This window comes from Mya arenaria, chromosome 4, assembly GCF_026914265.1.
Source record: "Mya arenaria isolate MELC-2E11 chromosome 4, ASM2691426v1".
NCBI classification, from domain to species: Eukaryota; Metazoa; Mollusca; class Bivalvia; order Myida; family Myidae; genus Mya; species Mya arenaria.
The window spans coordinates 53,783,722-53,811,504 of NC_069125.1; the positions used below are offsets into that span (position 1 = coordinate 53,783,722).

Genomic DNA, 27,783 nt, shown 5'->3' on the forward strand with positions numbered 1-27,783 from the left:
AACAAAAAAAATCAACTAGCGTCGTTTTTATATATTTTAGGAACCTCCTTTTATTTTCGTAATTTTTATAACCTGTAAATATGAATATTTTGATATTTGAATATAACTGAAGTAAACCATTTGATGAAACACAATGCATTAAATAAAATCATTAGGGAGGTAAAAAAACGTTTGCTGACAACTGAATGTCTCGTTCAACTGTCTCCTTGACTTATAGTGAAAGTTATGCAGCATCTTCGAACATTGATAATTGTTTCGATTTGACAGCACATCGAGAAACTCATTTACAACAATTACTCATGTCAATCCTGTCTAGTTACAAATTAAAAACAGCATTGTTATATATGCCCTTGAATGTAGTTTTCATTGTATTAGTGTGCATATTTATAATTATGTTTGAAGACGGAATAACCTTATTTCACTTCACCTGTCATATAACTGTCAGCGCACGTTACAATAAACTAATGCATTTTAGTGTTCTTACTTTTGATCTTCCTTTTTTCTATTTTTGGTTGTACATTATTTTTGGAAAATATCTTGATTAACATTTGATATGAAAAAATGAAATAATGTTCGCTGCGAAAATAAGTCAACAACCGAGATGAGTGTCCTCTCTCTCTCTCTCTGACTGTCTGTCAAATATGAGATATCAAGCAATTAATTCCTTTCTGACCTGACTATGACTCGAATATGTATAATTTGTTTTAGTTTATCATAAGAAGTGAAAACACCTCATTTATAAACGGTGTAAGGTCATCCATGTATACTATCCTCGGCTGTCTAAAACATGGCAACCTAGTAATGTACGGCGCGAAGTAGGACGGGCGCGGATGTCACTCTTGTCTCTGGGATAACGACTCGAACCCTTGTGCAAACCTTGTGTGTTCAATAACAGCGATAATCTATTAGTCCTGTACACTTCTCTTTGTGGATGTTTTTGTGAAACAGGTAGGTCAGTAATGTCACTGTGATTTATTGCAAGTTTAATTTGAAATGGCTGATTTGAATTTGCAATAAAAATGACGCAACTTTTTTAATTCTTTGATGTTCTTGTGAAACAGGTATGTCAACAATTGTCACTGTGCTTTATTGCAAGTTTAATTTGAAATGGATGAATTGAATTGCAAAAAAATCATGCACTCTTAATTCTATAATTCTAGTTAAGCATAAAATGGTCATTTTGAATTCAAGAAAAAAACATGCTAATTAAGCCACATTGTGTGCACAAGTTTCTGTTTAATTCAACCACTTACCCGTGCGTCCTGTACATTAGTTTGTTTTTTCTTATATGTGTGTTTTATTGACATGATTACGTTTTACAATTTGGTCTATGCAACGTTTTTCATAATTACGGTTAAGCTCGTTGTTGCATTTTAAATCACAAAAATTGCTTTTTTCAGTGCACTGACAAGTAGTTTTGGCACGCTGGCGGAAACATAACATATATTTTTATGTCGAACATTAATTATTTTAATTGTTGCACAGACCACAAGTTGTACATAAAAGCTTCGTTCGTATAGTTAACGTGTCGTCGAAGCATTTTGCTGATGTTTTAATTGTTTACCTAAGTCTAAATTGTCAGCTTTTATAGTGAGTTTACTATGTTTTCCCCTTATTATTTCAAATCGTGCAGAATGCGATGGAAAATATATATTGTTTAGGCCAATAAAAATTAATTGCAAGAATGGTTACATCGACATCAGCTGGTATGAATAAACGCCACGCCAGGACAGTACTTGACCGATATGCAAATACAGACTCCAGTTCAACATTTTTATTTCAGTCGATAAAATTAAAGGGGCAGTGAAAATCTAGCAATTAAGTCATTAATTTAAAGTCGTTAAAGATAAACGAATGAACGCCTAGCAAGCAATCAGCGATAGAAACATAAAACAACAAACACAGATTTCATCGATATCATTCCATGTACATTGTTTATCAAGAAATATATTACTGCATGTGACCGGTCAGTGAAACTGGAGTTGGGTTAAACCAGTTAACGAGAACTTTACCTCAAACAGTGCCCAAGCGCTTTATCATCAAAGTGGTTCTTATAAAGATCACACGGCCACAAATAAAAATGCCACAGATAAGAAACACAAACGAAAAAAGAACAACACTCATTTATGCAAAGAGTGTCCATTAAGTATTTGGGTATCCATTAAAATCGTCTACTCAATGCACTATAAGACGGCTAACTTCGCTTGCCATTTTGCCATAATGGAATATAGCTATGCTAATTGTAAACAAAATAAGAAAACAAAAAACAAATAAAGAAGCTCGTGGCCCGATGATTTTGATACGAACCATAACGATGATACAGCGCAATGTTCATCTTCATGTAAAATGTTATTAAACCGTCGCGTTGCTACATATTCATTTTGTCGTATTTTGTATTTGGAAAGATATATTCTATATCTTGTTACCTAGGTAACCGGCTATGCAGGCGTTCACCTTTCATCGTCTGGGACTGAGGATTCGGAACACGTGGGTGACGGACGCGCTGTCAGAGCTACTCAGCACCTTCATACTCGCTGTAAGGCGTAGGTGTTTACTGTTAGTGCCTATTCAGTAAAGAGCATGTTTTATAAAATAGAAATTAAGGGACCGTATTTAACAAACGTCTTAAACTTAGGAGTAAACTCGTTTCGTTCAACTGTAAAACAATTCCCATGATATCAGTTGCATCACATAGGCCTGTTGTCCGCTTAGCGCACTCGCTTCCCACCTAGGCCGATTGTCCGGTTAGCGCACTCGCTTCTCACCTAGGCCGATTGTCCAGTTAGCGCACTCGCTTCCCACCTAGGCCGATTGTGCGGCTAGCGTACTCGCTTCTCACCTAGGCTGATTGTCCGGTTAGTGCACCCGTTTCTCACTTCCGGTTAGTGCACTCGCTTCTCACCTGGCCGTTTGTCCGGTTAGCGCACTCGCTTCTCACCTAGGCCGATTGTCCGGCTAGCGGACTCGCTTCTCACCTAGGCCGATTGTGCGGCTAGCGTACTCGCTTCTCACCTAGGCTGATTGTCCGGTTAGTGCACCCGTTTCTCACTTCCGGTTAGTGCACTCGCTTCTCACCTGGCCGTTTGTCCGGTTAGCGCACTCGCTTCTCACCTAGGCCGATTGTCCGGTTAGCGCACTCGCTTCTCACCTAGGCCGATTATCCGGTTAATGCACCCGCTTCTCACCTAGGCCGATTGTCCGGTTAGCGCACTCGCTTCTCACCTAGGCGACCCGGATTCGATTGCCGGCATAAGCGCACTTGAGTTTGGTTTGTGGTCACAAAGCCGGACATTTGGGTTTTATCCGGATGTTCCGGTTCCGCCACAACTCAAAACTACACTCTCGCTTAAAATCGTGCCAACGAGAGTGATTAATGTAATGTTATAAAATATTGCTTAATCTTGAAATTCAAAAACAGGACGGCTGGTGGTGGCGATTTTAAATGAAATGTCGCAAAAAAAATAAAGTATTGAAAGTTGTATTTATGGTGCCTTCTCTGATAATCATCATCTTGGGCGTCAACACATCCGTACGTCAGGTAATGAATTACTTTTTTTTTTTTTTTTTTTTTTTTTTTTTTTTTAGGGACACTTTCGTTTATTCAGAACAATAGGTACAATAGGTACAACAGTATATACAATCATGAAAAGTAACGTTCATACGTGCTCTATTGTATCGTTTTTAAAACACTGTACAAATATCCATGATTATAAACTAAGGAAAAAAAAGATAAAAAAGAAAACAAAACATGCAAGTACATCACATATTCTCATTTGTATGCTTAAATATTTAACTTAAATTCAAGTATAAATAATTTCAATGAAAATGTAGTTTAAAGTAGAAAACGTTCTACAACTGTCCAATTACTTCTTTCCTTAACTGATAAGTTTGTGTTATTATAAATATCCAAAGCCAGTCTAAGGCTATTATTAAATCCATGTACTGTTGGAACTATTTTTTTTCTTTTACAAAGGAATATGAATTTTTTAAATTCTAGGAACAATAAATCAAAACTAAAATTATTTTTTCCAGACCCTAGCAAAACAAACATACTATTTATGACAATATTTGGATCAATGGAATTCATTTTTCGTAAAATATGCTGTAGCAAAGGCTGTATTTTATTACAATCCCAAAAAGATGGAGCAGAGTTTCTTCACTGCTTTCACAAAAAGAGCATAGGTTATCGTCAACTTGTTTCATTTTATATAGCAACGACTTTGTTGGAAGTATTCTGTGAACTATTCTTGTTTGTAACCATTGAATATATGAATCTCTTGTGCAATAAAATACATAGCTATATGCAATTTTCCATTTAATATTGATATTTTCATATAATAACACCCACTTTTGTTGGCTAGTTGGTTTTTCAGTGTTTTTAATAAACGTGTTGTAAAGAAATCTATTGAGGTCCTGTTTTACCAATATAGGATATAAAAACAATTTATACATGGATTTTTGCAAAGAGCAAAGTCAGTGTCTCTTAACATAATGTTCTTTTTCTTCATATATGAATCTATTGCAGATGTAAGTCCATTATAATGTAAAAAGTTCAATTTTTTGCCAACAATAAATTCTAAAGCACTTAGATCATACATTCTACCATTTAGATCGAATAAGTCTTTTACGTAGTGTAACCCCTTAATAAATAATGCATGCATAAATACATAGTTTCCATTTTTAAAGTTATGGTTATAGAATAAAGGCATATGCAAAAATTGTTTTACAGTGTCTATACATATTTTATCTATATATAACATATATGCTTTTACAACATCTATCCAAAATACATTTGACAATTTTTGGCAAATATTTTCACAATACATTTTACCAAATTTAAACATCTTATCAACATCAAATAAACTCTCCATCACTTTAAAACATTTACTTTCATTATGTACTAAATAATTTTTAAACCATTTTACTTTTAAACTATACATATAACTCGCTACATCTATCATTTTAATACCACCTTCTGTAAAATCTTTCACAAATACGGTACTTTTTATCTTAGGTTTTCCACCCCATACAAACTCAGAGAATAAATCATTGAGTTGTTTCATAAAAGCATTTGGTGGATTAGGTAAGCTGATAAATAAGTGTGTAAACAGTGGTAATAAAATTGTCTTTACGACAGTTAGTCTCCCTATAGGTGTTAACTTTCTTCTTTTCCAATATTCAATGCTATTCTTCACTTTCAACAGTTTCTCATCAAAATTAAGGTTACACATTTTGTTAAGATCTACATCAAACTGTACACCCAGTAGTTTAAATCTAGTATCACCCCATGACAACTTAAATTTTGTTTTAGTAGATCTGGCAGAATATTTTTGTGTTCCAATCCAAACCAACTTTGTCTTATCAAAAATTACTTTTAGACCTGAAAATTGTGAAAATCTATACAACTCCTCTATGACAGTTTTCACCGTTTTCTCTGTACAATCTAATAATAAAGTTGTATCGTCCGCAAATAAAGAAATCTTGTATTCCTTTCCATCAATACATATACCTTTTATGTCTTCACAATGTCTTATCTTTATAGAAAGGATTTCTGCACATAAAATAAATAAATATGGAGATATTGGATCTCCCTGTCGACAGCCTCTACCTATCTTAAAAAAATCTGACAAGTATCCATTTAACTGAACAGCAACTTCAGTATTATATAGAAACATTTTAATCCAGCTTTTAAAAGTATCACCAAACTTAAAAAATGCTAAAGTTTTCTCAATAAAATTAAAGGATATAGAATCAAATGCCTTTTCAAAGTCAATCAGCATAATGAGTCCAGGAATGTTCTTATCATCACACAATTTCATTACATCATACAATAACCTAGTGTTTTCACTCATATTACGACCTTTAACAAATCCTGTTTGGTCTTTGGAAACTAAAACATCTAATACAGTTTTCAATCTATTTGCTATGCTACCTGAAGCTATCTTATAAACGACGTTAAGCAAAGTAATAGGTCTCCAATTTTTCAAGAATTGTTTAGGTTTATTTTCCTTTGGAATACACACAATCGTACCTAACTTTATATTTCTAGAAAATGAATTACACTTAAAGGCATGGTTTATTGCTCTAACAACAAAATTGCCAATATTTTTCCAAAACATTTTATAAAAATTTACTGTAAATCCATCGCTTCCCGGACTTTTATCATTTTTCATAACTTTTAAAGTATTTGATATTTTATCATATGTCAGAAGGCCCTCTAAGGAGTCTCTCTGGTGTTTGTTTAATACATTATAAACACATTTATCTAATTCTTCTTGAAGATCAAGATCAACAGATTCCCTTTCACTGTAAAGATTTTCATAAAATTTGTAAGACTCTTTCAGAATTTCATCTTGTTCATAAATAAAAGAACCATCATCTTTTTCAATAAATGGAATATGTTTATCAGCAATAGTTTTCTTTTCTAAATTGCAAAAATATGAGGTAGCCTTCTCGCCATTGTCTATCCAGTCTGCTCTAGATCTAATAACATAGCCCTTAAGCTTATTGCTTCTTAGTTCATTTAACTCAGACTCTAGAATTAATAACTGTTCTTTATTATCTTCCGTCAAAATACTTTGTAATTTTAAAATATCATTTAGCAATATTTGTTCTTGTTGATTTCTTTTTTTAGACTTGTAGCTAGCAAATGATATAGTTTTACCTCTAATTTCCATTAACAAAGTTTCTAAAAATAGTTCATCGTTAATTACAAACTGTATTTCTGACCTATCCATTTCTATCACAGCAACACTATCATATACAGGAATACAGTATTGTAAAATTACATCATCAATCTTTTTTTTAATACATTCTAAATATTCAATCTCTAATAAAAGTGAGTTATTCAATTTCCAAAGGCCTTTACCATGCTTGGCTGTAGAAAAACATAACTCTAAAGTAATAATTGAATGATCAGACTTATAACACATATCTGTTTCACATTTTCTAACAAGATTTATCATATTATTTGATATCAAAAATAAGTCAAGTCTTCCCTGCTGAAAAGGGTTTATTCTTCTCCAAGTGTAAGTTTTATTCTCTCCGTGTAATTCTCTATATGGATCTAGTATGTTTCTTTCATAAATTATGTTTAATAATCTTTTCCTGGCTTTAACATTATGGTGAATCGTTCTATAGTTTTTATAGTCTAACTCTGGGTTAAGCACTAAGTTATAGTCCCCACAAATAATATACCTATCAATATTACTCAGTTTATCTATTTCATTGAAAATCATATTAAAAAAATCCGGACAATCCGGTAATTAATTACTTGGCCCGGTTATGCGTATGTTGACGGCGTGAGAATTTGTGAACAATATAGGGTTAATACACCTTTTTGAGGTCGTTATCATCTGCAAAGGCCCGCAAAATGGTTAACAGCCCGAGTGCGTAGCACGAGGGTTGTAAACTATTTTAAGGGCCTTTACAGATGGTAACGACCGAAAAAAGGTGTATTATCGCTATTATTGCATAAAATACACACCATGAGAAACGTTTGTGTTTAAAAAGGCTGTTTAATGTCACGAAAATGCACAAACAGTTAGTTCAAAATAATCTCCATAACAGGTGCTTGTGTGACGTCATGAGTGATGTCATTGAAAAAGTTTTACATTAAGCTCGGCAGTTGCATTTTGTTTCGACGCCATTTTTTGCAGTGTTCATTTGTTTGGAAAGTGTTTGATTTTTTGGAAATTGACTGGATTACTGGGATTATTTACACACAATAGCTATTGGGTAATCGATTAGTTATCGATATAGTCCTACTTTAACCATTATTTGTTTTAACAACTAATTTAAGCCTGAAAATTTTGTAAACATGTTCTTGATAAAATGTACAGCATATTCAGCATCAGAGAAAAAATATTTGAAATTTCTTTGTTCATTGCATACGACGTAATGGAATCATGTCCATATAAGTCGTATGTTCTGAATAAAATTGACAGAAATAACTAAAGTCGGAGGAGTTGAACGTTTTAGACTTAATTTAGTGCTTTTAATGGAAACAAATAGTCAAAACAACTGCAGAAAGTACTTTCTCCCACCTCAGATAAGTAGATCCAATAATTTAACCATGCTAGATATTCTTATCTTGCCCACGGGCGAAGATAAAATGCCCGTATGGAACTCCTTTTTAATAGTCACCACATTATAATTACCTCCCTTGTTGAAGACTGTCGTTAGTAGTATCAAGGAAATCTTGTCTTATGGTAATATTTAGAATGCTGATTAATTATTTCTCGCTTCAAATGTCACCATAAAACAGTTTTTACGCACCATTCAAGAAATAATGCTTCATTCTCCTTAGAACTATTTAAAAAGACCGATTTGACTATTAACATTAACTGGATCACTGCGCGCGTATCCATGACAACCACGTACTATCGCATATCCATTCGCAATTATTTTCCCTAAGCACAAAAGAGTTCCAGCAAAAATTACATTTTTAATTAATTTTGTTTAACTGAGGTGGGAGAAAAAGCATCTACCATAGCCGCTCGTGTAAGATAGTTTCATCCCGACCCTCGCGTAGGGTGTTTTGCGGAAACTCGGTAAACCTCGTTTCCGCAAAACACCTTACGCTCGGGTCGGAATGAACCTATCTTACACTCTCGGCCATGGAAGATACTTATTATTTAGTAAACACACATCACCTTGCCAGGAAAAGACAACCCAGAAGAAAATATGTAAGTTAGATGCGGTTTATTTAATTTGTTGATATTTGTATACAGCTATATATGCTGAAATTTGTTTTTGTGCTAAAGATGGCATCGTTGACCCACTTTCGGTCAGAAACCAGGTCGCTCAGCTGCCATTGTTATGATGCGAGTCCTGGAAGCCCTTATGTAAAACAAAAGCCGGTCATTAACGGCACGTGAATTTACTGAATAATGCACGTTTTCTACCGATAACGCCCGGGTTTTTGCGTTTTAACACACCACGATAACGGACCGAAAACACACATTTTATGCAATAATGCACTTTTTCTACCGTAACCACCCGGTTTTCTGTCGTTAGCTGATGTCCATAATAGTCCACAATAGTCCAAAACTGACATTTGTATGCAGCATTGATGAGGTTTCGTATTAATGTCGCAACAACTCGGGCAAGGCGTATTTGGCTGGACAGTATTGTAGATAATTTGTAGAACATCCATGTAACGTTTCAACTGACAAATGGTATTCTCATCGTATACCGGCATGTGTTGGGAGTGTGACAGAGAGTACAGTCAATATCAATACAGTGATCATATGTCCGTTATTCTAATGCTCTTCAAGACGGGCAGCTTGCGGTGCCGATTCTGGGTGGGTGAGAATCCGGTAACCGTACCGCCGAAACCGAAATGGGCTGCTTACAGGATAGATGCAGGTCCCGAGCTTTACCACCGGCACCGAGATTATCTGCTTGCTGAATGGGTGGAGATCGGGTAGCCGTAACCCGGCGCCGAAATGGGATACAGACTAAGTAGATGCAGATCCGGTAGCCGTTCTGTCGGCGCAAATAATAGGTCTTCGCCCTGTTGATGCAGATTGGGTAGCCGTTCTGCCGGCGCCAAGATGAGCTGCTATATAGCTGGTTGGACACCGATCCGGTGCCAATATAAACTGCATGTACTTGTTGAGTGGAAGCATTTTCGGTAGCAAGACTTCCTGCGCTAATACGAGCAGATTCTATCTGCGGTTCAGGAAAACGCCTGACAAGTAAACCTTGGAAAAAAGGACCTTCACACGACCGTTTCAACGTTCGTCTGAAACCTTTTCGTTTAATCAAGGCGCTCTAAAACTAAACTCGGAACAATTAAAAATCACTACATTTCTAGCGGCCTTTTGGACAAGGAAAAACAAACAGAACACAATAAAATTATATAGAAATTAAAGACTTATTTACTGCGACGTCGCTGCTCCAATTTTGCCAAAATTTATCACTTACATATACTTACAAAGGGCAACGCGTTGTCTTCCCAGCAGTTTAAACGAAAACATATTTCAGACTAGTAATATGACAAAAATCGTTACAAGAATTGATACAATTCAGATACTCTGGACAATGAATTCTAATGCTTTTCGTAAAAATGTTTATAAACATGCAGACTACGTGCTGGTATGTTGAATAATGTTAACTCTTTTTTAAAACTATAACTTTAGTCATTCTTGGTTCGGAAATAGATAAGCCGTGATAAAACTACAACTAGAATGTTACACATGTGTTTAAAATACCTTATTAGTGTAAATAATTAATGTTTGTCGGCATCTTTTGATATATGAATTGCAAATAATCAAGGCAGACAAGTATGTCAAATCTAAAATAATGTTCCCAAAATGAAATACTGTCAATAACTCAAACATGAAAGTGTATATTACACGAAATGCAACATTTTAACCAAAGTGTTCTTGAAGGAGGTCCCCAAAAGCCCCATTTCCCAATACCCCGTTTGGAGCCTATAATTGCGGTTCTTCCGGAGGGAGTGCTCGTCCCAATTAGCACCTAAAGTGCTTCTTATGTAACGTCAAATCCTGCTCAACGTTTGCAAAATGTCATTTCAAATGTTTTTAAAAGCCTTTTATATTGGTTTTATAACATGTATACGTTTTTCGTGGTTAACAACGTGAAATCGGCCAGTTTATGGCATATTTAGTGGAGAATCAAAGGAAATATTTCCTTCTAACAATAAAAAGTATTTACCTAGCAATTAAACAACTCAATCATACTTCTTAATAGCTGCTGTAGTTATTGCTGCATATTTGTTTTACCTTGTACATTTTGATAGCGAAGGTCAGCTTTTATAGACGATTCTATTTAATAGTACAGTACGAATTATCTCCCCTGTCAAATGCTCTTCAATTTACTTGTCCGCCATATCGGAAGTGAAAAACCAATAATCTGTCAAATTATCTAGAATCGATAAAATATCGGATAATTATGCCATATAAACGAGGTGGTGGAAGGCAGTGTGTTGTGGTTAATTGTAGCAATAACCAGAAGAAACTTTACGACTGGGAAAATTCCCCCTGCCAGTTTCATTATGATGTAAATGGCAAAGACTGTCCATGTCTTGTACCGTTCAAATTCCACTGCATACCGGCATCGGAAGAAAATCGCCTCCAGTGGTTGAAATCCATCAACAGGAAAGGCTTTGACCCTCCTATCAAGTCAGTGGTGAGTTATGCTAAATTTTGGAAAAAATGGAGTTACTGTGTCATATTTTTTATATTATGTATTATGTATACAGTACCATAACCACTATGGTGAACAGCCACCCTTAAAAATGGAAAAGCACCACACTTATTGTCGGCAACATTAAATTAAGAAATGATGTTAAAACATGTTTTCATTAATTAAGGTGTAAAAAAATCTGTATTTTCAGGTTTGTTCGAAGCACTTTATAGATGGCCGCCCTACAAAGCAAAACCCAATCCCCGTGTTGAAAAATGGGATATCGACCAGTGACGCCAAAGACACCTGGACGTAGACCTTTGAAGAGACTCCGTCTAGAACCTAATGAAAATTCAAGTCCAAGACAGTCACAGCCACAACCTGATCCATTATCAACTCCTGAAAAACGACCAAGTCCAAAAGTGAGCTGTCCTCCTGACGAAATGTTGACAGCTACCCCAATCACTGATGCTGATGAAGCCTTTACGGACTGTCAGCAATGTTTAAGCATCTGTTGTCAGAAATACCCACAACACTGCCATAATGCCAATAAGCCTAAGCTAGTAGACAGCAGTACACAGACTATTGATTTGGTGGCCCATGACCACACTTACTGGTATTCTCTTAAAACAAAGACGGTATCTACTCAGCATTTTTCTGCGGAATTTGGTTTTGAAAACATACCAACAGACTCGGACTCTCGTTTTTACACAGGATTGAGCCTCTCAGTGTTCATGACATTAATTTCAACATTGTCAACTTATGGAAAAGGTTTCCCATACAGAATGGGTGTTCTAAACCAAATCCTCTCAGTGCTGTTAAGATTAAGGCTTGCACTCACATTCGAAGACACCGGCAGACGTTTTGGTGTGTCTCACCAACTCATGAGCAATGTTTTTAAGTCATGGATCAATGTAATGTCCCAACATCTGTCACATTGTGTGGTATGGTTGCCCAGAGATACTATTCGAAGAACATTACCAAATTCCTTTAAAACATCATTTCCAAAGACAACCTGCATAATAGACTGTTCTGAAATTTTTATTCAAAGACCATTTTCATTAAAAGCAAGGGCTCAGACTTGGAGTACATATAAAAGTAATAACACTGCCAAATTTTTGATTGCGATAGCTCCAAGTGGATTTATAATGTACATCTCACCATTGTATGGTGGACGGGCAAGTGACAATTTCATCACTAAAAATTGTGGATTTTTGGACTATTTGCTGCCTGGGGATGAAGTAATGGCTGATCGTGGTTTCACAATAGGTGAGGATATGTGTAGCCGTAGAGTCAAACTGAATATTCCTGCATTTATGAAGGGTCGGTCGTAGCTATCCGAACAGGAGACCATTGACTCTAGAAGGATTGCGGCTGAAATAATTCATGTTGAGCGCGCTATCATGCGAATGAAGTCTTTTAGACTGTTGAACACTAAATACAGTATAAAAACATTACATAATGCAGATAAAACTGTTCGTGTAGTTGCAGCTTTGTGCAACATGAGAAATTCATTAATAAGGGATGATGTTGTTGACTAGACAAAGATCTGTGTATACATGTAGTTTAATTAATTTCACAAAAGGTATTGCCTTTTTCTCGTATATGAAGCTGATATACGATTCCAATTATTTTATCGAAATGAAAAGTTTTAAAAACCATAAACATTTTGTTATAATTTGATCTATGGGTTATTGTTAAATCTCCTGGAAATATGGTCTTTTGAATCCAATTATTGTAGCAAAGAACCAGCTTAATAGAAGAGTATTGTCACTACAATCATTAATAAGCGAGAAGCAACAATTGCTATTAAATGTTTTACGAGAAATATATTGAACGCAGACTTTTCTGAAAATGTCAATAAGATATATAACAAAAGAAATAATACTATTTCAAGACTTAGATATTATTATTACGTGTAAATGATAAAATCAGATTTATACGAGTAATATTACTGAGCCTCTTCGTTCTTTAGTTCAGGAATGAAACTATAAACAACTGGCAGTGACACGTGAGTTCTGTTAGGCGATTCTTCATTGACGTCTGTTAAAGAAGTATTCGTATTAATCGACTATGCTATAGGGCGACTATAAATTAATCGCTAGATTTTCATCCCCGCCCACCATCTCTTTTTCCGCCGATCCTTAAATTTAATATTTTAAATTAAAATGTTGAACATGGGTCTGTATTTGCGTATCGGTCTGGTACTGTCCGGGAACGTCGCTTGTTTATACAGTGTCGATGTATAACATTCACATGTAAAAAAGGAGAATTGTTATGACTGTGTTCGTGGTTTGACTAGAAACACATGTTTATGGTCTTTTATGCAATTAGCATGAACACATATTCAACGATAAACAGTTATCTAAGAAAAAAGTCACCCCGCCCCCATTTAAACGAAAATTGTGATGTAAATCTAGCAATTAATTTATATTGGCCTAATGCCGTATACGTATTTTTTTGAAAAACGGATGTTTATGTACACGACAGTGGAATAATGCATTTATATCCTTTCCTGAAAATTGTTGATTTGTGGCATTTTGTCTGAAATCAAAATTTACAGAAATATATGATACCTCTAGAAATCGAAACGAGTTGTGCTATCTCGTCTGCTACTTCAATTGTTTTATCAATGGTCTTATATATACCTTCTTAAATAAAAAGATTCATAAACAAGAAATTTATGCCAGTCAACCAATTTTCCATTTTGCGCCTATACCACGAACCAAAATTTACGACGTCAAACGTTTTCGCGGAATCTCTTTAAAGTTGTATGCATAAAACGTTCAAAGGTTATTTTTAGTCGGGAAATAATTGGCCATACTATCAGTTACGATTAGAATAAATACAGTCTTAAAATTAGCTCTAGGATGTCCGTCGTCATGGAGAAAATAAAAGGATTTATTCTTAATGAAAAGCCATTCGTATTTATAAGGTTAATTCTCATCCGCTTGGGAATTCATTCTTAATGAACGATTCAACTGTGATGAGTTGAAATGAATTGGCTAGCTGACACTTCCGCTGCAGGGGAAAACAGAACTACTTTCATTAGAAGAGTGTTGTCTATTCAACACGGCACGTATCCTGGCGGGTATACATGCGGCCCATTCAAAGGCCTGCTGGATATAAAGACAATACTTTATAATGCATGCATGCATCGCTATATCAATTGCTTTTGTATTACAGGACCCGGTACCCCGATTACATGGGGGGGGGGGGTGAGGTCACAGGCAAGGCCTTGCTGGCAATAACTGCTACAGAAAACATGCTTCTTAATCAATATAATCCCCAATCGCACTTCAGATGTTCGTGTACGCGTCCGGAGCGCAAGACCTGCTGTCCCACGGGTCTGCAAGCTCACCCACGGGCAGGGCCTTGGCTGGAGGGGTTGGGCTGATGATCGCTGTATATGCAGGTCTAGGAGCATCAGGTGTGTACACTGTTGTGTGTGCGCGTGTGTGTGCGAGTGTGTGTGAGTGTGCGTGTGTGCCTGCGTGTGTGCGCGTGTATGTGCGCGTGTGTGTGCGTGCCTATGTGTGCGCTTGTGCGCGCGTGTGTGTGCGTGTGTGTTGGTGTGTGTGTGTGTGTGTGTGTGTGTGTGTGCATGTGTCTGCCTAATAGGAGGAGCTTGGGAAGTGGCGTGCTTAATTTTTATATGTTGTACAACTCGTCTGCATGCAAATGATACCAAAGTGATACAACGTGATCAAAGTCACCATTTAAAGAAATGTTTCTAGAAATATATGATATTAAAAACTTAACAGAATGAAAAAATACGTCTTGAACATGATTGTCATAACGATGCCAAACAACATCGGTACGAAAGAAGACAATTATTTTAATTGTATGTGAAAACCTGCTTATGGCTTCTATTAAAGCACGACGGAAGTGTATCATTTATCTTACTTCAACGTTAAGAAATCTGTAAATTAAAATATTTTAAAAGCATGCATTAATCTGTTTCATTGATATCCTTTCTTACACCTTTTCCTAGTCTTATCTTTATGAAGGAATTTAAACATCTTTAAAAACAATATTCGTCATAAAACAAAGTGACCAATGAAACATACAGTCATTTCACTGTTTTGACTATTTTTAAATGAGTTTAATATTGAGCGTTCAACAATCATATTAACAAATGTTTGTGTTAAAATAAAACCTGCCATCGCAAACCTTAAAAAGTTGTGACACTATATAAAAGTGTGTGTATACCACGTGATAAATTACGTCATATATGCTACGTCGGAAAGCAACATTTTGCTTAAATAAAGACATAAAACAAAGACAACTTTTCTTTTATTACACCAATTAAATGAAACAAAGGGCAGTCTATGCCGCTTAAAGACATCCGCCTCCGTTTTATTACCGGAGTTTGAAAAGCTGATTAGTTTCATCAAACACTTCGGCAAACCTGTTTCCAAAATAATTATAAATATTTTTGACAGTGCTCAGTCAGCCGGCCGTATTGTTTAAAAAAGGTTTATCGACGTGTTTTAGAAAACAAAACTCTCAATCAAACTCTAATGAAAGACCGAAGGTGGGGCTCCGTAAGCGGCGTAGACTGCGCTATGTTTCATTTAAAATGGTGAAGAAATAGAAATCTTTGTTTGAAGTCTTTATTCGAAGCAAAATGTTGCCTTCCGATGTAGCCTTTATGACGCAATTTATCACGTGGTATACCCAAACTGTATAAGGTATTTACCTAGTTTATGATTGTTATTGTTTTGTCAGGAGGAAGCGCGAACCCAAATGTATCCCTGATGTTCTGTCTGCTCGGAAAGATGAGATGGAGGAAACTTCCGCTATATATCATTGCAGAGATGGTGGGTGCATTCCTCGCTGCGGCGACAACTTACTACATATATGAAGGTAACACATGCTCAAGGAAGCGCAGTAAGCGCCGACGGACGTTTTTTTAAACTTAATTGAGATCCGTCGGTAGATTGAAAAATGATCTTTGAAACGTGAGTAGCGCTTCCGATGGCGTCTGTGACAAAACGGATTGTGAATAATCATCAATACATCATTTAGCATCATTAAGTGAATTACGAGCATAGCATGTGGATATTTATGTATTGTCCAATGTCAAGGTTCTAAGTCACAGGCCGGGTTGAATCGGCTCATGTCTCGACCTTGTTATACTGACAGATAATTCAACGGGTGGTGGAGCTGGTGGTGGTGGATTTTTTGATAACTACAATAAAATGCCGATGTTTTCGCCCACGCCTAAAATATATCGGTAATGGCTACAAAGCATCGCGATTGGCTGTTTAGTGCCACTTGAGATAAAACTCAAAGGTGATTGACTGAGGCAACACTTTACGGGGAGCTTACTGCTGACATGGTTAAATACCACTAAACTAATGTTTGAACAATTCCATAATTAATTTTGCTATCATAAAACTTCATATAGGTAAACCGGCTTATTATTATATCTGACAAATTCCAAGTATATTCGGTCGTGACCGTTGGTCGTGCCTTTTCTTCCTCGTCGTCTACAATTTCTTTGACAATGTCTGTTTTGGAATAAACTGGTTAAAACTCTTTTAAAATAAATGTCAGAAACAGTTTACAATAGATAAGCCAGAACAAAACATCCTTAAAATCTGTTTGTCTTAATTCGATAGTCAAAGAGCCTATGTGTATGGCATATGATTTGCATAGGCTACACGCTGTCAAATTGTTGGTCAGAAGTACAGGCTTTGTATCACCCTCTTCCAATCCACGTGCTCATTTGAATGCTTATCATATTATTAAAAATGCCTTTGAACTATAAGTAACGAAATCTTGAAGACATTTTGGAAAAACATTGTGTCAATGTAAAATAAATCTAGTACGAATGTTTTGCAGATCTTATAGATGCATACGACGGAGGGACACGTGTTGTCAGCGGTGACTTTGCCACTGCACAACTGTTTACTTCATTTCCGCACGCTAGTATCACCAGGGCAACGGGCTTCTTTGACATTGTAAGTATCCGCAAAATGACTTGTTTAATCTTTGAAGATACTTATAGATCTTCTGTCCCTGATTTTACAGAATTGAATTTCCACTGACTTTATTTTTGATTCCAAAGTTAATGGAATGTTATTACGTCGTCTTAGTTACTGTCGAGTTTTGTTGCATTTTTCAGTCAATGCTTTAAAAAAACGTGCTTTGCCATTAGTTTGTATTGATTAGAAGAAATGTAATAATAAGCAAGAATTTGCAGAAAATATAAACGAGCAGCGTCGGCTTATTTGGCTAATTAATGGCGGTTTTATTCAACACTGGGGTGTGGCTCCAGGCATTGCATACAAATATATCCAACACACGCATATTACGAGCCTTGGCTGATGAACCATGTCCGTCCTGATACAACCTTATGCTTCTAAAAGGCGTTAGTTTTAATGTTTAAGCTTCGGGCTTGTCCCGTCACTTTCGATCTGCAGTGTTTATTTCAAATACACTTGGCAGGACCGACCTTAGTTTAGTAAAAATAATTCGATTGATGTAATGAGGAAGCTATTGTTAATGAAATGAAAACCACAGGAACAATTGCAGTATTAAATAAAGCATTAACAACGCACCTTTTTAAAGTCCTTACACACCAGGGGGTCCAACGTGAAATGTGTTCGCCGAATTTTAAGTGAGGGAGAAGGTGAAAATACATCCTTGAAACACCGAAATTCCTTTCAACGCCGCCATTTTATTCGGCTTCAAACAATTTCCCTCACTTAAAATTCGGCGAACACATTTCACGTTGGACCCCCTGCACACACTCAACAAGCGGCACAGTGCGTACAAACAACACAGGCAGACGGCACATGCAGCAAAATAACTATCATTAGATAACAATCTAAATCTACAATCAATGGAATTGCATTTAGGCAATGATCAAGTATTAGGCATACTCATTAAGAATTTCAACCTCCCACTACTACTCATCAGATACACAACTCCTACGTTGTGACAGCCAATCAGGTTGCATTCTTAGTCAGTAAGATGACTTGAATTAAAACTTAAATGATTAAGAAAGCTTCGTTCGCTACTTCAATCCGCCCATTCCTAATCATAAATATGTTAATTCATGCCATCGTACGCTTGCATATGCTCTTATTTTAAGGTGATGGGAACGTCACTGTTAACAGGTGCGATCGCTGCCATAACGGACCCGAACAACGCGGGAACCAACAAGGACCTGATACCACTGGTGTTCGTGCCGATGCTGTTTGGCATCGTTATGACTTTCGGTGTACAGACTGGGGCAGCAATTAACACATCCCTTGACCTGTCGGGCAGATGTTTTGCAGCTATCATCTACGGTCCGGAAGTATTCAGGTTTGTGCAAATTTAATTACTACTAATGGTGTTTTTTTTTTAAACACATTCATTGCAAAATCATGAACCTGTTTTTCTCTTAGCAAAAACAATGGAAGTATATTATTGTGAAACATTATAGAAAATAACAAAAAAACTAATTTAGATAAAAGGTTCAGCTCGTTTGATCAAATCATATATCTTACTTATTTGTTCCATTATACAATATACAGTCTTTATTCATATTTATACTAAGCTTGAAGCAAAAAACATTATCTACCTAACAACAGGAAACGTCAATAAGAGGAACCACTCATTGAAAACCTAGTTCATGTATGACAAGTAGATCGTGATTGTGGTAGAAAAAGCGGAAATGTATGCCATATTAAGATTCAATGGAATCATCTGCCAACTGTAGAAAACAACTAGTGGAAGCAAATACCGAATATAGATTCTGTTAGTGGAATCAATTTCCAAATGTAGATGCATTATGTGGAAAAAATATATATTACTTTTCTCTGTGTAATCCGAAGACGACTGTGCCGGTTTCGTAAATCATATTAACTTAATAAGTCATTTACCTAAGTGAAGTATCTCTGGTCGTATACTATCATAACCTTATTATACTATGAGCGGAAAAGGGTTTTGCTCCCCCACAACCCAGGGGGAATTTTGTAGACCATGATTTTATGAAAGTGTATCATCTTACAAACATTTTAAGACATGTTTACGCCTTGGCCGTTGGGGCGTTTAAAAACTACAGTATTTTAAAGTTCGTTACCAAACAATTTTAAACTTTCGACCATAGCTTTCACTTGTAAAATACTGTCGTTTAGATAAAAAAGTGTAGAAAACTGTTTTAATTCAATAATATATGACATTATGTTACACACCAATAGTTTTTCAGCTAAAAACAAAGATGTTTCATGGCTCACTATACTGTAATTTACTTACTTCAAAACTTGCAATATATTATGACGAAAAACAAGCATCAAAATAAACTGCATCAATTTGATGAGAAATCTTTAATTAGACATTAAACTTCAGACAGAACTGATGAATAAAACATAATGTCAAGTTAAACTTTCACATTAATATTACATTACATCATCAGAAAAGTATGTTGGCTGTTTATATATATTAAACAAATAATGCCTACAATGAGCATTTATCGTCATTTTGCAATCCTATCTATACAGTGATCCTTGTTTATGACACAAAGCAAATTACAAATATAATTTAGATAAACAATCATATTTTCTGATGAATGTGCATGTAGAATACGTTACTTTGTAAAAAAATACGTTACAGACAATTCCTAAGTAAAGAGGACTAGATTTATTAACTTCACACTTTTCACATCACAATTCTTTTCTGTTATGAAAGATTAAATTGCAAAAACAAAATGAACGATCATTACATCATTAAATTTAAATTAAAGATATATCACAAAAAATGCTATTCTGCATATAAAAAACTTTACTTCAAATTTCAATTACATGACTTGACATTTTGACTCGATAAGTCATAACATACCACTCCTATATATTTTATGTTAATGGATTAGAAATATAAATTACATTCTTACATGGGAATACTATTGCATCTGTCAATTGTAGTTTACGTTACCAGTGTTTACAATAATATCCTTAACCATGCAACGGGACAATATATGATTATAATTGTATACAATATGTTAACAATCACAGTCTAGAAATTTGCTGTACACGCCCGTGTGTTCCTTTACATACAGTTCTCTTACATGACATTAAAACAACTTGACATTAATTTTGTTAACAGTATGTGTCATATACGTGACACATTTTAATGCTCATACATCTTACCAATTTTGCATATTTTACATGAAAAAAATGTCTACACGTTTTTAATATTATTCATTATAGTTAAATTTTGAAAAACATTCTGCAGTCAGTGAAGTCAAGTAACTTCATTTAATGTTCGTTATACTTTTAAAGATGTGCTCTTACTCACAAATATGATTTACCACAAATAATACAAATGTTTTAATAAACCAAAGGGGATAAATAAACGTCGAAAACAATTGTTCTTATAAAGGATACCGAGTGTAGAGGCAGACAACACGGTATTTCAACCGTATGAGACGAAAATAGATCACAGTAAATCTTTAGTACTCACCAATCTTAGAAAACTGCGCGTTAAGATATTAAATACACTATTACAATCTTGTTATCAGTAAATAATATTTACCAAAAATGGATTATTGAGTAAGTTTCAGAAGTAAAAGGTTTTTCACTTAAAATCTATGTTTGTTATACATGTGCGTGTATTGATTTTGAATAAGAGTGTCACTTTAACCGATATGCTCGTAATATAGCAACATCCTGCTCTAGATTGTATCAGATTCATCTTCAAATACTATGTCAGTCATATTATCAAGCTCCACTTCCTCAACATCCTTTTCCGAGTCACTGTAATTTTCTTCCTACCTAGTACACAAACTTTTAATAAGTTCTTGTGAAACAAACTTACCAAATGTCCACACGTTTTCGATACTACTTGGCACTTTTATCCAACCACTTCATTTTATATCTCAAAGATGTAGTGGGTAATTTTCATGGAAGTATTGCCAGACGTACAATTGATAGTTGACCATGCATTTTAAGGGGTGCTCTACAACTCATGCTGATACTGTTATAGGTGTCTAGAGAGAAACCTTGAGAACCTAGGTTTCTTTTTTTTGCAGAATGTGTCATATCTCAATTTGTTCACCTGTTATATTTTGGTTTACCATTAAGCAGACAAAGCATTCCATTCTTTTAATAATGTGACAAAGTTTAGACAGTGAACCCATATGGAATTGGTAATAGCCCTTTTATAGGATTTAAAGGGGCGCCATTGTTGTACCACATCTTGTGAAGTTATGCTATAAGAATGGCTTTTAATATTACTGAACAAATATCTTCTCCTTTGTTTTGACCAATTTCATTTCCAAAGAAAAATGCTGCCCACACCAGTATGAAAAAACCTGAAATACCTCGCTTAAACCACTAGGACATCTGGAGATCTAACAATGCACGTTTTAATGCCTGCCTCTTGTAAGGATGAAAACAATGCCTTCTTGTGAAATATTTCAACATTGGCACCTTCAAGCCTTGTAAGATTTTAACATATTTCTCTTAAAACAACAGGGTCTCAAAAGTTTTCTGCAAAGTTGTCAATTTTCCACTGGTCGAAAAGTAAACATGACATTTAGGTAACTAGTATGTCATTGTTACCCATAAAAGCCATCCATCCGTAGGAGTTCTTGTTTCGGGACAAGATATCAATAATATTGGCGCAGTTCTTTTTTTTCATTCAACTTACTTGACTCAATCAGGGTAATCAACCTGCTTTCCGAATGTATCAGGTACTCATGGTAGGCTTTGAAGTGTTGCATTGCCGACATTCGTTTGTGCAACATCCTGACATGGTTTTAAAAGCCATTTTATCAGCAGTTTCTAAGGACCATGTAAATTGACCATAGGAAAAGGGCAGTTTTGTTCACAATTGAATTTTAATGACCTATTCCATAGTTGCCTAGCCCATTCCATGAGCGCAATTTTAAATCTAATTTATCTTACAAAATTTAGTTTTTCCACTTATTTATCAATTTATGTTTATGTTTGTAAACTGCATTTTAATGAATTTTCACGCTGTATTGAGTATTAATTAAATATATATATATATTTATGCCTTTATACAAGTTATGTTGAACAAATACATATGTTTTATATTATTGTGTTTCAACGTTTAATTGATTGCAACTCTATTTGATCTTACCCATTTTCCACATGAAACTTAACAATAATATTCATTGTTTTTGCCTAAGTAACGTAATCATGGTTATGTAGGTTTTATCACTGGTTCAAATTAGAAATAAACAAGAATATAATGTGTGTATAACTAAAGCAATTAATTGTGTAAAGGGTATTCATAATTTACCAGCATCAATCGTCAAATATGACTAAAAGTAACGTAAATCACACACTCGTTATCTGCACAATCATAAGAAAGTTTACAGATTTATTGATGAAATCGTCTAATACGTATTTAAAATATGGTATAATACTTCTTTTACCAAGCAAAATAACATGACCTTATTTGTATAAGCACTCTGTGTAACATATTATCCCTATAAAAAACGTTGCTTTTTATGTTACGTTTTAACAGTAACGTAATTTTCACCAATTAGCGCGGTATGAATTATAAGAAAACCTTCATCGAACTTAAGAACGATGATTTACCAACTTTTATCTCATAAACGTTCATTATACATAGAAGAAATAGTAAAGATAAAACTTAAAAGTAACTACTTAGGGTAACGTAGTTTAAAAGTCCGTTACTCACTTATGCCCCCTCCCTTAGAGCGTAAACATATCTCATTTTGTGGCGTTTTGCTTAAGCTTTAAGAAAATCATAACCTTCAAAATTCCCCCTTGGGGAGTAGCAGGGTCAATTGGCAGCTCAAGGTGTAAATAATATACAAAGTAATGTACTCTATTGAATTGTATAATTGTAAAAACAGTGTGAACATTTAAGAAAATCGACTATAGTAAACAAATGACCTGTTTTTCCTACCGGTCCATACGTCGACCGGTCCATACGTCTTTTTAAAGGAAAAAAACTTGAACTCTATCGACAAATATAACAAAGTGATATATATGAAAAGGCATTATGTGTAAATCCTGCCACTGTGTTTTAATATAATCATTTGTGTTTTGTCAAGTAGGTGAAAAGTAATGGTGGTAACTTAGTATATCGAATGAGTATATCAACTAACACAGGCTGAAAAACTACTATGCTCGTACGATGTGTTAAAGGGCAAACATAAAACAATGTAAATGTCATGGATATATTAATGCATTTTTAACCTTCTTTCAACCAGGACATACATTATATCAAATTACGAACAAATATAACTACAAATTAACACTTTCCAAACGAAATGAACAATATTTAACATGTCGAGGTAAAATACTAAAAATATGTTGATGTTTTATGTTACATTTCTTTCTTATTGATTTTTCAAAACTCTGAAAATATATTATTTCTACATTTTTATTTCATTTTCAGTATACACGACACCTGGGCCTTTGTTCCTCCACTGGGTGGGCTCGTGGGCGCCATTCTTGGACCATTCGTGTATCAGATGATGGTTGGGAACCACCTGGAAACAGTTGCTAGTCGACAATTTGATTCCCAGTCGATTTCAGCGCCAGCAGTTTTAAAGGAGTACAAATCCAACATGTCCTCCGTAGACACTTTACATACTACGATTACTACAGATAGCTAGCATGACTTGAATAGATTGCTGATTGTAGTATAAGTTGAATGCGTGTGCTTCCTTGGTCTTCATGGTCCAGGCTTGAGTGAAGTCTCAAGTAGGACATTTTTACTTGAGGCATATGTAAACATGGGCCCCATTGTGTTGTACTTTTCAGTGGACGATTACTGGTCTTACATTATTATTCTACGTTATGTTACATTTCATTGCAAGAGTGATATACCTGGTCATTATTTGTGTTTGTAATTTATTTCTGTTTTTTTTCCCAATGTTTGTTACATAAATAAACAATATCCAAGACATTTTACTAACCAGAAGTATATTTGTGAGTTATTTCATTCATTTGCATCACATCATGACGTTCACAATGGTTTTGATGGAAATGAAGTCCTGCTTTAGTGTCATATGACCTGTACACATTTAGTGATATCCAACCTAAAATATTTATTTGAGAATTGTCTTTGTTATTGAAAGATTTGAGTGAAGTGAACTGCAAGTTTGTTTTTGCAACATTTCGTTTGTGTACTTTTCTTCGCATTTTTTCGTAATTAAAACACTTCGATCAAATTGTTTCACTTTCCGATATTTAGGCATTTCGATATTTTCTGACTTTGCTAAACTGCAGTAATTCGTAGTTATTTTATACTAGATGGTTGGTAGGAGTGACCCCTTTGACAAATCTGTTTTTTTTTTTGTTTTTGTTAAATATGAATACATTTTGTACAGACCATATGGCAACAGAGCAGGAGTTATTTCCCATCAAACCACTGTGTCTTCATTTTATAATGCTGTGTGACATAGCGTTACATCGTTGAGCGTAAAGGTGTGAAGCGAGTGTTGATAATCGATTGAAATATGTCATTCTATATCATATTAGGGCCATCGCGATCCCGCCACTCGCCTTTAGAAAATGTCCAGGGAAAAACCATTATCGGATTATATATATTATAAAACCTTCCAGTACTAAGAATGTCATGAAGTAAGTACACAAAACACCATCTATTCGGTTACATGAGTTTCATTTAATGGTTTGCCAGTACTCGGCATTGTCTTTTGAATAACACACTACTTGTAACACACAAATGACAAGTCTACTAATCTGGTAATGGCATGCGTACTTTCTACGTGTATTTAATAGAATATTTCTGTGAATACTATTTGTAAGAACGGTAAGCACCGCTGATATAGATATGCATACTTAAACCACCTTACTGACAACAAATCGAAGTTTATGGACATGTGGGCTCAACGGCTACAATATCAAATATGCCCTATGGCTCAACATAAAAGTGCTCAGCGGCTAAACCAATTGTTTAAAGTCGTAGAATTGTCGCATAATAAGAACGGTTCGAATGCTCCGTATGCCATAGTAGGCTATGAGAGAGCCAACACTGCCCAAAAACAACACAAATATTTTTCCACGTAAGCATTCCAAACTGAACCATTCCAAAACATCCCATGAGCAACACAGAAATTGTTAATATCCATTCTGTTAAAACTCAATAAAAACTCAAATAAAACCTTATGAATGATGTTCTTTATAAAAAAATAAAAAATATAAGGCATTGCCGGCATCAGAAAAATGTATCCCATCCTCTTTAATTGGGATTTTGAAATTGTATGCTTTAATAAGAGTTTCCCAGTTAGACACATCTAATTCCTTACACCGCAGTTAATTCTACGTCGGGGAATTTCCGTATCTTCCATTAGTCTTGTCTTGTTTTTTCTAAATTACTCAATCACAAGCCCCTCATAAAAATGTCCCAAACGATAGACGTACCCAACGGACAACCGTCAGGTGTCAGTCCTTCACCCGTAAATATAGTAATCTGAGTTATCCATTAAATATATATCAACAGTTATGAAAACTGATTTCAATAATTGAGTCTAGTCTGGGTGATGTTGTTTTTATAAATATCGGAGAGCAAGCGGTCGGCCGACATGATTCTAGCCATGTCATACTGATGTCGTATCAACAATGTGACACGAATGGAGACTTAACGTGACTGTGTAGTCACCCCTAAACTTTCGATATATTTTCAACAAAGATGCATAAAAACTTAATTATCGATAGTGTTTAGCCGTCGACGTGGCAAAACGCCTACGTTGCAAATAGAGAAGAATGGCATCCAATGAGCGAACGTGTGTTTATGTACGCGGAATTTTGTTTGCGATCGGTTTTGACCCTAGAACCACAATATTCATGAACTATTTCGATGGATCAATTGTGATGCCGGTTGCAGATACAACCCAGTTTGCATACTCAGATATTCTCAAAGCTTTCTACTTATTTGTTAAAAAACATATATTTATATATATACCAAAAATGGAAAACGGTAAATAAACTGTTTTTGTAGAAGTTGAAGCGGGTTTAAACATAGTAAGCGGGATCGGTTTTGATAAAGAATATTTATGAAACCCAACGACGTCTCTCATTATCTATTATAAACGACATTTTCTTACTTACGAGCGTAGAGCCCCTTAAAAACTTAGTCACTACTACCTGAATTTTTTGTAAGAAGGCGATGTCAAACAATACCTCACAGAATCTCAAACTCTAACGACCAACAGCTGTTAAAGAAGCAATCACATCCCTTGGGCACTTCCTGCATTTATTAGTTTCGTAATATTTTTTCCACTGATCCTCGAGACAGGTCCACAAGATATGATAGGTCGTTAAACTCGGACAGGAATAGGAGGCACGTGGAAAGCCTTTCGCACATTTTAAAGATAATGGTGTGTTCTTTGATCATAAAATTGCCTTACAAAGATTAAGAACGGTAATAGAAAAGTCACCAGTTGTCGATTAAACAATCAGCTGACCAATAACAAGATTTTATCTTATCAAAAGATAAAAGTACATGGTTACTTTGTTTAACGGATTAACGTAAAAACCTCTTCAAACCTGCAGTAATTACTTTGGCAACTGGCCAATTATTCAACATTATATTCTTTTTGTCAAAACACGATTTATATAATAACTTATCTCTTTCACTTTTGAAAAACTCTTTTTACAAACTAATCTTCCTTCATTTTTAAGTTGCGTGACTGACGGGCACATTCATTTTAAACAAAAGGTGCGAAAATCAGTTAACTAGAGTAGAGTCGGCCTCGAACCTTAATCGAAATTGCTGGTCGAAATCCCTTATCCTAACGGTCATATTTAAGTTCCCGATTTCTATGTGGAGTATCTGCCAGAAAATGACGCTAAACACGAGAAATGCTTCGCAGGGGACTGCACCACAATCGCAGGAAATTTGACCACAATCGCAGGGGGGGGGGGGGTTACACAAGTGCAGGGGACTCGACAATAATCGCAGGAAATTCGACAACAATCGCAGAAAATTCGACCACAATCGCAAGGGGTGTTACACAATCGCAGGGGAATCGACAACAATCGCAGGAAATTCGACCACAATCGCAGGGGGTGTTACACAATCGCAGGTGACTGTACCACAATCGCAGATAACTCGACCAGAATCGCAGGGGGTGTTACACAATCGCAGGGTACTGTACCACAATCGGAGGGGACTAAACCGCATTCCAGGAGACTCGACCACAATCACAGGGGACTTTACCACAATCGCAGGGGCCTGTACCACAATCGCAGGGGACTCGACCACAATCGCTGGGGACTGCACCACAATCGCCGGGGACTCGACCTCAATCGCAGGGGACTCGACCACAATTGCAGGGGGTATTACATAATCACGTTAAGTTCCGATGGTATCAGCAAAGCGGAGGTCACAACTTTGCAATCATTGTCGGTGACAGATGGCTGTCAGATAGTTCCATCGTTTACATCAAAAGGCGGAGACTTATGAGTGAAAGAAGGAATTTATGAACAAATCTATTCAATTTATATTATAGTTCCGACAACAACAAAATACTATTTTAGGCCAAAGCTTTTAATATTGTTTTGCAAAAATGTCGCATGTTTTTTTTCCAATTTATATAGTTTTCCCAATAGTAAAACGATTAGACACACTGATACTTCTGAAATGAGGAGGATATTTATTTGCAGG

General features: G+C 35.5%; 1 protein-coding gene across 1 annotated transcript; it reads left to right on the top strand.

Moving 5' to 3' along the window:
- The first annotated feature begins 895 nt into the window (after nucleotides 1-895).
- LOC128230916 (aquaporin-10-like) lies at nucleotides 896-27,466 on the top strand. The gene is made up of 8 exons (XM_052943342.1): nucleotides 896-948; nucleotides 2,431-2,536; nucleotides 14,458-14,584; nucleotides 15,886-16,023; nucleotides 17,005-17,123; nucleotides 18,260-18,474; nucleotides 23,548-23,728; nucleotides 27,122-27,466. Exons 2-8 carry the CDS (start codon nucleotides 2,441-2,443, stop codon nucleotides 27,464-27,466), a joined length of 1,221 nt encoding a protein of 406 aa, XP_052799302.1. The 5' UTR covers nucleotides 896-948; nucleotides 2,431-2,440.
- The last annotated feature ends 317 nt before the right edge of the window (nucleotides 27,467-27,783 follow it).

Coding starts and splice junctions, on each gene's coding strand:
- LOC128230916 (XM_052943342.1), top strand. CDS start 2,441: ATGCAGGCGTTCACCTTTCATCGTCTGGGACTGAGGATTCGGAACACG. Junction 14,585..15,885: donor TGCAGGTCTAGGAGCATCAG/GTGTGTACACTG, acceptor TTGTTTTGTCAG/GAGGAAGCGCGAACCCAAAT. Junction 16,024..17,004: donor AACTTACTACATATATGAAG/GTAACACATGCT, acceptor AATGTTTTGCAG/ATCTTATAGATGCATACGAC.